The sequence below is a fragment of the Euprymna scolopes genome, chromosome 23, assembly GCF_053919585.1.
Source record: "Euprymna scolopes isolate OS-2025 chromosome 23, ASM5391958v1, whole genome shotgun sequence".
NCBI classification, from domain to species: domain Eukaryota; kingdom Metazoa; phylum Mollusca; class Cephalopoda; order Sepiida; family Sepiolidae; genus Euprymna; species Euprymna scolopes.
The window spans coordinates 106,650,377-106,662,926 of NC_136504.1; the positions used below are offsets into that span (position 1 = coordinate 106,650,377).

Genomic DNA, 12,550 nt, shown 5'->3' on the forward strand with positions numbered 1-12,550 from the left:
GGGGAAAATTACTGACAGTGGTTTCAGCTAGACGGGTGTCTATCGTGGAAGATTGGCAAGGAGGGGGGACCAGAGATTGGAGCTCAGATGAGCACTTCCCATGGAAATAACGATAAAACAATGACAGGCTCGCAATGCCCCTTCTGTGGGAGAGAGGTTGCAGGGAAGAGAAAAGGGCATCCCCCACTAGGCTACGGAGTCTATTTTGTACTCTGTCAAGGCAGGATAGGCTTCTTTTAGCAGCTCCTGCCCAGATATGACAGCAGTACTCCATCCTTCGATGTACTTGACTTTTATGTAGATACTTTTGTGGTTTTGTGGCTTTAAGTTGTATATGCAGAGACCCGACAGTTTATTTAGCAACGTACAATATTATCCTTCAATGCAACCACATCTGGTATAGACAACCATTTCAGTGAGGGCCCGAAATGGTCACATCTTTTATCGACCATGCCATTGTTTATATGGGCGGCCTTCAAGTAAAACTAAAAAGCTCTCCAGAGCACCGTTGAATTGCCCCTTTCTTCCCGATCTGAAAAGAATTTGCGATAGTAATAATATTACGCTGTAATACATTAAAAAAAAAATCCGAATGCAAAGTTTGAATGTTAAGTACAAAACTTACGTGGCGGCACAGTTGTTTCTGCGAGGCTGTCGTAGTCATAGCCGAGCGAATGTGAATGGGCAAAGTAGAGATAGTTCTTTCTCACCGGAAAGAAGGGGACCATATTTGTCATTCGGTTGTGTCCAGCATTAGCTTCGAATTCCGGCAACTGTAAAAAAGAAAAGAGTTGATACACAGGTTATCAAGAATCGATATAGAAACGTTATTTTATATGTACGAGGTGCCACAAATAAGTTTCCATAGTCTTTTGTACAAGTATTTAAAGTTGTCGCAGACTCTTGAAAATTCACTATGTTATTGCTATACATCTTATGAGATGACTGACCAATTTTTATGATTTCAGGTTTAGATGAACAGCTACAGCAGGAATTGGAATACACCCTACTAAAGCCTCATTCTCACAGCTGGTGAATTTCAAAAATGCAATCTGGATGTGAGGACACTTTAGAAGAACGATATGCAATAAAATTCTGTTTTAAACTTGTAAAAAAATGCCACAGACACGTATGGAATGCTTTAGACTGTTTTTGGACCATCTTGCATGAATTGAGCATCAGTTGTTGAGTGACATAAGAGATTCAAGGAAGGCAGGCAGCCTGTGAGAGATGATGAGATATGTGGGAGGAGTAAGGAAGTCAGAACAGCAGAGTTGATTGGCCAAATAAAGAATTTCATGGATAAGGACCTTTGTGTGTCTATAGAGATAGTAAGTGCACAGTTTGATGTTAGTGTGGGAACTGTACACACAATTATTCGTGAGAAACTGAAGATGCAAATATTTGTTCAAAGTTAGTCTCAAGGGTGCTCAGAGAAGATCACAGACTATTTGATTAAGATGGGCATAAAAACAGTTCTCAACCCCTCTGTGACTTTTGGTTATTCCCTAAGCTCAAGGAAAACCTTCGAGGCTGTCGTTATGAGACAATTAAGGAAATGAAAGAGAGTGTGATAAAGGTCATTGACATGCTCACACAAGAGGACTTCCAGAAGTTGTTGGGATGGTACAACAAGTGCATTGCAGCCGGAGGAGATTACTTCAAAGAAGACTAGAGTGTCACGTGTGTACTATCAATAAAAGTTCCCATACGAAAAAAGTTTAGAAACTTATTGAAGGCACTTCGTAAGACAAAAAAACATTAATCTGAGAGAAATCACTCACAAAAATAAATAAATAAATAAATAAAATCACTCAAAAAAATAAATAATGAATAAATAAATAATAAAAATAAATAAAGTAGAGCAACAAAACTTGGCACAGTTATTAGTCTTTCTCTACATAGGAACCACCCAGAGTTATGCATTTCTCCCATCGTTTGATGCAGCTCTGAAGACCGTTTTTGTAGAACACCCCAGGTTGGTCCTCCAACCACGACGTGCCTTCAGAAATCAAGGCTGCATCATCTGGGAAACGCTTTCCTTTCAAAAACAACTTCATGGCTGGAAAGAGGTGAAAGTCAGAGGATGCAAGGTTAGGATAGTAGGGAGGATTTCATAACCACACGCCTATGATTCTGATCTGGCAACATGCGAGTTGTGGACTGGGCGTTGTCCTGCAGGAGGACGGTACCTTTGCTGATCTTGCTCCGCCTCTTGATTTTGATAGCTTCCCTTAATTTCCTCAAAAGTGAAGCATAATAGGCTCCTGTAATTGTGGTACTCTTTGCCAGGAAATCTGTCATCACTACTCCGTCCTGGTCCCAAAAAACTGTGAGCATGACCTTGCCAGCGGAGGGCTGCACCCTTGCCTTCTTTGGGGGTGGTGAGTCCAAGTGCTTCCACTGCATTGACTGGGCTTTGGTCTCTGGATTATAGTGATGGAGCCAGGTTTCATCCTGTGTAACCAGTCTTTTGAAAAACTTTGACTCATCTTTGTACATCTCCAAATTTATCCTCGAGCACTCGACGCATTCTCGCTTCTGGAATGGTGTGAGCAACCTGGGAATCCATCTGGCAGACACCTTATGCATATGCAAATGGTCATGAATGATAGTTTCCACAGACCCTGTACTAATCTTGACATCTTGGGCTATTTGGCGAATAGTAATGCGCCGATCTTCCAAAATCGCAGCCTCAACTTGACGGACAGATGCCTCAACAATGGTAGAAGGGGAACGATCAGGTCTGGGAGCTGTTTCCACAGACTTCCGGCCATGTTTTAATTCATGATGCCAGCGTTTTACAAGGTCATATAATGGGGCATTATCGCCATAAGTTTCTTTCATTTCATCAAAAGTCTCCTGTGGTGTGCGTCCTTTTAAATACAAAAACCGGATCACTGCTCGACATTCAGCAGGCTCAGTTCAAACACCTGTAAAACAGAAATCACAATTAGTTCAGATCTGTAATTTGCCACATAACCCGTAGAGATATAAATCATTGCACATGCAAAATTTCAGCTAGATCAGACAACTGGAAGTGTGTCAGGGGCATTACTTATTGCACGCCCCTCGTACATATAAATCTATATATCTGTCTATCTTTTAAAGAGTAAGCTGATATCCTGCTAGTATATCTATAACCGTGAGAATGTGTGTATGTGCGTGTGCATGTGTGTGTGTGTGTATGTGCGTGTGTATGTGTGTGTGTGTATGTGCGTGTGTGTGTGCGTGTGTGAGGACACTTTTCAACCTATATACTCAACTGATTTTTGATCTACTTGAAATTTGGAATATAAGATATTCAGACACGTGGAAAACTTTTTAATTGGTTTTAATCCGAGAAAACGGACTGCTAAGGAGTCAAAATTAAAAAATTGGTACGTGGTGGGGTCGTCGGATTTTTTTCTGTTAGCTAACTGTTTGATTAATGCACATGCCTGAATGGTTCACATGAGGGACTCATTATGTTAAAAGATAAGTAGGTTTGAAAACATTGTTCAAAGACCGTCAAACCGGTCTAATGGTTATCGCACTGTCTTTAGGTTTAGACTTTGATCGGAACCAGATTTTTTTTGTAATACTTGCTAGAAGTGAACTGTTTAGAAAAAAAACAAAAAAAAAACATAATACTTGCATGCACATGTTTTAGTTTCTGTATGAATGAAAATATAATATTCATGCATATTTTACGACCGGACAATGCCGGGCGGCCTGCTAGCAAATAAATAAATGCCACTTAATGTTTGTAATTATCTTTATAATATTGCTTATCACCCATCTGACAAACTCATTAATACTTATCCTCGAGTTGCTTTTCGCCTTAGTAATTGGTAAGTATTAAAAAAAGGGCAGTCGTAGTAGTAGTAGTAGTAGTAGTAATTTATATTTACCTCTGATAAGGCCGGTTTATTGTCTCGAAGCCATATTTCCAGTAGTTTATCAATGAACGCGTGATGGAGCTGGAATATGGGGTCATATGCAGCCGTGGCTAGCTCCGAGAATGTGCCGTCCATGTAGGCATGAACCTGCAAAGAGAAAGAACAAATAGAATAAGAATTAAGTCATTGTTAGGGGTATACTATTTTTATTTTTGTCTACTTCCAGAGTGACGCTTTTTCGGGGGGGGGGGGCTCACATTAAAAACGACCTTGTGTCACATTTTGTTTTCGTGGGAAAGCAAATACAGGTTGAGTCACAGGAAACGGAATTTTTTAAAACGCTTCTTCTCCTATCCGAGTTTTGTTTCCTTAAAAACATTCGTTTCGATATATATATATATATATATATATATATATATATATATATATATATATACACAGAAATTAGAGAGAGAGAGATAGAGAGAGGGAGAGAGAGAGAGAGAGAGAGAGAGAGCGAGCGAATCACGGGAAACGTTTGTGTTTTTTTTTTTTTAAAGGAAAACAAAACTCTGCCAGGAGAGCAAGGAGCGTTCTAAAAAAAAAAAAAAAAAAAAAAAAAGCATTTGCTTCCCGTGACTCACCCTGTATAAACCAATAGAATAAGAATTTACCAATAAAAAAGATGTTTGTGAAATCCTCAGCAAAACGAAATCGGCCTTACATTCACAGGCAACATGAACTGGAACAACTACAGAGAACATACAGCCAAGTCTGCTGCAAAGAAAGTGGGCTCCCTCTACCGTGTTAGAAAACTTATCTCACCTAACAATACCTTATATAGCTACAAAACCATCCATTTCACATGGTACGAGAGTATTGTTGCCACATTCAGGTTTCTGCATCAACTACCGCTATTTCCCTCTTTGACAAAATAATAATAAAAAACAAGTCTATAATTTAGTATGCCCTGCGCTGTCTACTAAGCTTTAATCCTTGTCCTGTCACCCCCTGTGCTTATTCTACAAGTACAATAAAATTCCTATAATTTGAACTTCCTCTAAAGTTGGACTTCCTCTCAATTAGACTTCTTCTAAACCTATAATTTCTCTAAACTTGAACTGTCTCGTCATTGAAATTGTATTAGCATATTTGATGTGGAGTTGCAGTAAAACTGTTTACATGGTTTAGTCAGATATTGCGCAGGAATGTTAATATTGGTACTATGTAATTAATGTAGATTAGCTATTGATAATTAATTTACACTAACTGTAAATTTATTTCAGATTGCTATATTTAAAATAGTGTAAAACAACCCATCACAATGGCTTGCAACTCTAAAAGAAAACAAGCGACACTGACTTTACTCGAATACATCTGGTCTAGAAAAAATTCTTGAAACCAAACGGTTACCGACCAACCACGCTGCTCTTAAATCACTTAATGCGAATGATGTTGAAATGTGGGTGCAACAAGATGGGGAAACTACTGATCAATATCCTGAAGACAGTAATGGTGATGAAAATAGCGACAGCTCCCATTCTCTTGGCCCAAGTAACCAAGAACACTCTGATGAAGCAATATCATGGGATGACGCAGAAAAGTCTATGGAGACGGTTATAAAATTTCTAGAAAAAAGTCCTTATGTCACTCCGAAGAGATATAATCATAAAGAAGCTACAGAACCATAAATTGTAGCTTTTCGTGATCGCTTACGGAATACAATGGCAGCGCCTGAGAGCTCAATCGATGAAAATAGAAACTGCAATGAGACTCATTCAATGAATAAACAAACAAAAAACTGTATTTTACATAAATGTATGATTTCTGTAGATGATAACTTAGGTAATAAATACCTAACAAGTAAGAGTAGATTTCATTTATTTTCAATGTTTTTGTTCCTGGTTATAATAATTCTTACTTGCCAAATATCGTAAACTCAACTTAATATATACTTGAAGTATCATATAGCAATGAATTTCATTTACTATTTCTTAATTCTTAGAAAATTAAAGTTAGCTGCAGCACATTTTTTTATCACGAAACTTGAACAGCATCCTCTAATTTGAATGAAGCGGATGTTCAAATTATAGGAGTTATACTGTACTTTGACGGGATATGTTTTTGCTGCCCTTGTGTCCCATCGACCTAAATATAGCAAAATTCCACGCCTGCTTTCGATTTTAATAGCTTTTTCCTCAAACTGTTTGCCTTTTAAATTCCTTCCTTACTCCCTGTTTCCCTGGCCATAACAAAATACAGAAAATTAAATGTTATGCAAACAAACATCGGTGAATGTTCGGAATAAGAATGAAAATCGAAAATCATAAAATTGAATTTCCATTAAAAACCAATTGCTGTGCAGCGGATACACATTGGCGACACATAACAGGGATGATAATGAACAGAGATTCCATGAACAGAGTTTCTTTCTTAGAAGTGCACGCCTGTGGAACTCTCTTCCGTTTGCCTGTTTCCTATCTGACTACAACTTGGATGTCTTCAAGTCCAACATAAACAAATTCCTGATAAACCACCCCCTTAAGTAAGACACTTTATCAAATCTCCATTACTAACGATTACTACGATATTGTCCCATTGACTACTGTACACGCAATTACCCTTATCCCCGAGTGGCTCGCGGGCCTTGGTAAGTGGTGACTACCATGTAAAAAAAAAAAAAGAAAAGAGACATTTATATCTTGGTACATGATGACGACTTTTTTAATTAAAAGATAATTCTTTTATCAAATTATTATTACAGAGCTGAGACATTTATACACAACAGTTCTTGTTAACACGGAGGAGGGGGAGATACATTACTTGAGGGGGGTGGAATTATACAAAGTTCATTAAAAGACGATGACAAAATGCATTTACCTTTACTAGTTATAAAATATTAAATGATTTCTTTATTCATCTGTCGGCCGATTGATGATGTCAGGAATTCAAACTTATATGACTACATGGTCTACTCTTCTTCCCCTTCGCCTCAAAAGGGATCAGTTCTGCTAAGTCGCTCTCGTCTCTATCACTGTGACTGTGATTGTGACTGTGATTGTGACCCTCTCCTCCTTAACTTCGAACCCTCATCTCAGTATATTAAGAATATCCTTTGTTTATGACGTCAATGGCCTACTGTCAACCAACGTGACTTTTTTTTCACATGTCCGTCCAAACACACTTTTGGCAATCAAAGAATTCCCATTTTTTTTTTCACATGTCCGTCCAAACACACTTTTGGCAAACAAAGAATACCCAATTTTAATTGTTCAATACCTAACCTATTTTTAATTTTTATTTATAAACTCACATTATCCATTCTTTTAACTGATATATTTAATATCCACTTATTTCTAAAAGAATGGTCAATCGCTTTTTTTTCTGACATAAATAATATTTAGTTATTTCTAAAAGAATTAACAATCGACTGCATTTATAGGATTTCAATTTCCATTATCTTGCCTACAGGGTTCGATTCTAGCCTTTTCCTATTATTATTTTCACTTATCTAGTCTGCCTTCTTACTTACGCTTCGGCGGCACGGGCATCAAGATCAAAGTGTAGTATCTGTTCCGGCAGATACTGCACTTAAGATGATTTGTACCCAGTCAATGGAGGGGAAACCCTCTATACTGGGACAATTATTATTTTTGGTAACCAGAGTGCCCCCTTTTTGCCTACTTTTAGGGGAGCTGGTTTTTACCTCACATTAAAAACGGCCTTGTGCCTAATTTGCTCAGTGGGGGAGCAAATAAATACCATCTGTTCCGGCAGATACTGCAAGCAAAGACCATATGTGGGGGCAACTCCACATATAAGACCTTGGTCAATGTAGGGGTAACCCTTCATACCAATTGTCACTATCCAGCTCCCCTACTCCCCGGGGAGTTGTTCCCCATTTCCCCTTCAGTCTTCACATTAAAAATCGGCCTTGTGCCTAATTTGCTCGGTGGGGGAGCAAATAAATACCATCTGTTCCGACAGATGCTGCAAGCAATGACCAGCAAAGACCATATGTGAGGGTAACCCCACATATCAGAACTTGGTCAATGTAGGGATCACCCTACAGACCACAGTTACTATCCAGCTCCCATTTCCCACCTCTCGGGAGCTGGTCCCCCCTTTCCCTCCCCCTCCCTCTCTCTCTCCACATTAAAAAAACGGCCTTGTGCCTAATTTGCTCAGTGGGGAAGCAAATAAATCCAATCTGTTCCGACAGATACTGCAAGCAAAGACCAGATGTGGGGGCAACCCCACATGCCTGACCTTTAACCAGCTCCCATTTCCCACCTCTCGGGAGCTGGTCCCCTTTTTCCCTTCCCCCTCCCTTCACTCCTCACATTAAAAATCGGCCTTGTGCCTAATTTGCTCGGTGGGGGAGCAAATAAATACCCCCCTTACTTACATGAGAAGGGGACAGCCCTTCTTATGTGACACAATGTTATCTATTTGACTTTTAAGCGCTTCTACACTATTAGAACGAAATGTTGTAGTCGATAAATGGAGTTTTCAGATAAAAAACAAAGGTTTCTAAAGATTTTATTTGTCAATTCTAATAAATTGCAATGTTAGCTTCCAAATTATGCAATCAGAATTACCTGAATATTACTGAATTATTAAAAAAAAAAAAAAAAAAACTTTAATCGTGTTAGCAGGTAAAAAAAAATTGCGGCCATCTTGTTTTTTTTATAAAATAAATAGAAACGGAAAATTACTTCCCTAACGAACTCTCCTGTGTCTTACATAAGCAACTCTCCTGTGTCTTACATAAGCAACTGCGATCGTTTTCAAATTCTATTTTCTTTAATAAATAATTTTCTACCTTATCAATTTTCGTAATTTTTTTATATAATCATATTAAAAATACGAGGAAGACGTAGATACCATTGTTCCCGTGTGAAATTCAGTTTTACGATTTCAGAAATTTAGTTCTGATAGTGTAGAAGCGCCTATTTTTATGTTAATTTTAACTAAAAGCAACATTACCTATTTAGGATAGATAGAGCACACATTACTCATATAATAGTTTTACAATGTCAGTATCTGAGTTCAAATCTCTCGTTAATCTAAACTATTATTTTAAACTAGATACAAGGTTTATAAATAAATGTCGTATATATTATTATAGAGTTAATGTTCTATCGATTTTTATATATTATAAAGTTGCGATTTCAAAAAAAGAAAAAATATATATATCTATATGACTTGGGTTCATCAGCTTGAATCGAAACGCGATCCCAAACTTTATATATAACTTTAGTTCCTTCAGCTATAATTGAAGCCGAAACCAAAACTCATAAAAAATTCTTGATAAAATTATTTATAAAAAAATAGATTACTAAGATGCTATCAGATAAAATCGAAACCGAAACCAAAACTTATAAAGATTTGTTGATAAAATTATTTAAAAAAAAATAGATTATTGGAGTGCCATTAGCTATAATCGAAACCGAAACCAAAACTTATCAGGAATTCTTGGTAAAATTATTTATAAAAAATAGATGACTTAAGTGCCATCAGCTATAATCGAAACCGAAACCAAAATTATGAAGAATTTTTAGTAAAATTATTTATGAAAAAAATTAAATGACTTGAGTGCCATCAGCTATAATCGAAACCGAAACCAAAACTTATGAAGAATTCTTGGTAAAATAATTTATTACAAAAATGGAATTAAACGACCCGGCTGTATGCGTGACACAAAAAATAACACACACGTTGTCGTATTAATATATAGACTAGATATATAAATATAAATTCAAAGACATTTACATGACATAATAAGATATAAAGATATCGCATGCATATTTTGTTTGAAGTAAGTTACGTGTCTATCTCTGTATGAAATAAAAAGAAATCAATTGTTCTCTGGTCACTTTCGACACTAAATGAAAACAACATAGAAATGGGTGAATACGCATATAAAAATATGAAGTAAATATAATAAATTTATGTAATATTTAAAAATTATAGCGTGTATCTAACCGTATGAAAAAAAGAAACGTGATTGTTTTACACATAAAAGATGAATAGGCAGTACACATTGTAATGCCCACATCTGAGTTCAACTCCCACGTAAATCTAACGGATTATTTAAAACTGAATACAAGTTTTATAAATTTAAAGTCACCATCGTTATCATCATCATTATTATCATAATCGTTGTCCTCATCCTAGTAGTCGTCATCATTGTCGTCATCATCATCATCATCGTCATCGTCATCATTGTCGTCGTCATCATCATCATCATCATCATCATCATCATCATCATCGTCATCACCTTTAGTTTCTTTTTTACATGCTTGCATATGTATGGCGGCTTTTAGAAATTGACTTAGAAGCTAACATATCTCTAGCTAGTTATATATTGATCTGGGTTTGTATTACTGTACACATAGATTCGAAAAAGTTGTCAAAAAACAAATATATAACAAATAAATGTTATCAAAGGCAAGATAAGTTACTTTTCTACCAAACTGTATATAATTAAAGTGTTTTTATTCAATGTAACATGTTTATTCAGCTCGAAAAACATGCAGTGTTTACCAATGTATTGGACAATTCAAAATTGCGTCCGACTCTCTCTTAAACATGGTAAGTTCGAGAAAAGGTGTTATAAATAATAAACTAGACAAAATACTATTAAAAAACACCGAATATATGTCAACCTATGTCACGGTAATATATATTGAGCGAATTTCTAACAGTATTTTTTCTAGTTTATTATTTATAACACCTTTTCCCGAACTTACCGTGTTTAAGAGAGAGTCGGACGCCATTTTGAATTTTCCAATACATCGATAAACACTGCATGTTTTTCAAGCTGAATAAACATGTTACATTGAATAAAAACACGAAAATTATATCCAGTTTGGTAGAAAAGTAACTTATCTTGCCTTTGATAACATTTATTTGTTATATATTTGTTTTTTGACAACTTTTTCGAATCTATGTGTACAGTAATACAAACCCATTGATCTCTCTTTCTCTCAAATATATCCTTACCATCTCCTCGCATATTTTCCTACTAATTTGCTCTGCTATCTCAACTGTTTCACATCTATTATTTCAATGTGATCAAAGTCTCATGTTCTATACACATCTCCCTTTACTATCTATTGTATTTTTGAACTATAATGATGTTGGACAACAATTCAACATACCCCATTCCTGTTTGCGTTAACTCTTTCTACCACCTAGCATATCCCACCACCTAACCTATTTCAACAACTAACCTGTCTCACCACCTAACATGTCCGACACCTTATACATAACCTATTCCATTACCACAATACCATAACCCCAAATATCTCACAACCTAACATATCTCACCACCTAACATGTCCGACACCTTATAATAACCTATTCCATCACCACAATACCATAACAAAAAATATCACACAACCTAACATATCTCACCACCTAACATATCTCACCACCTAACCTATCATACCAACTAACCTATCTCACCACCTAACATGTCCGACACCTTATAATAACCTATTCCATCACCACAATACCATAACCAAAAATATCTCACAACCTAACATATCTCATCACCTAACATATCTCACCACCTAACCTATCCTATCAACTAACCTATCTCACCACCTAACATGTCCGACACCTTAGAATAACCTATTCCATCACCACTATACCACAACCAAAAATATTTCACCACCTAACATATCTCACCACCTAACCTATCCTACCAACTAACCTATCTCACCACCTAACATGTCCGACACCTTATAATAACCTATTCCATCACCACAATACCATAACCAAAAATATCTCACAACCTAACATATCTCACCACCTAACATATCTCACCACCAAATCTATCCTACCAACTAACCTATCTCACCACCTAACATGTCCGACACCCTATAATAACCTATTCCATCACCACAATACCATAACCAAAAATATCTCACAACCTAACATATCTCACCACCTAACATATCTCACCACCTAACCTATCCTACCAACTAACCTCTCACCACCTAACATGTCCGGCACCTTATAATAACCTATTCCATCACCACTATACCACAACCAAAAATATCTCACAACCTAACATATCTCACCACCTAACATATCCAACCATCTAACATATCCCACCATCTAACCTACATCATTGGATGTCTGTTTTACATGTGTTAGACGAGTGACTTATTAGTATCATTATTTTAAAAGATGATTGTGAACCGAACTGAAAGACTACAATCTGGAAACTCCTCCAAATATATGTTCTTGCAATCTATGCACAAATGCTTCGAGCAAACTACAGCAGCTCTTTTAAAAGATTATATATCGATGTGTAAAATAATATATAGCAGATGTAATTTCACAGAGGGATACGTCCAGAAAACACCCTGTACTGTTTGAAATAGAGTCAGGCGACCTAAATTCACTATTGTCTCTTAATCTGTTCAACAACAGTCAAACTGATTAAATCCAACCTAATCCCATCTTGTAATCCGGTTGCTAGTTTCTTAATCTGCTTTTTATTGTTTACTCATAAATCTCTTGGGAATAAAAAAATAAACAAAATCCACTGTATTATTATTTTTACGTTATAATTTGGAAAGTGGTAATTTATATTTCTCGTTTTATATTTACATTGACTGTAATCAGGGTCATTTGGGCCTAACTACATACCAAACACGGAAGTTCTCAAACCT

General features: G+C 36.4%; 1 protein-coding gene across 1 annotated transcript in view; it reads right to left on the reverse strand.

The window, feature by feature from the left end:
- LOC145246122 (tyrosinase-like) overlaps nucleotides 1-12,550 on the reverse strand; it is an 80,666-nt gene that overhangs the window by 14,201 nt on the left and 53,915 nt on the right. Inside the window, exons 3-4 of the mRNA XM_080107970.1 lie at nucleotides 3,894-4,028; nucleotides 626-773 (exon numbers count right to left, since the gene is read on the reverse strand). Coding sequence (XP_079964096.1) covers nucleotides 626-773; nucleotides 3,894-4,028 — 283 coding nt within the window. The remainder of the gene's footprint in view (nucleotides 1-625; nucleotides 774-3,893; nucleotides 4,029-12,550) is intronic.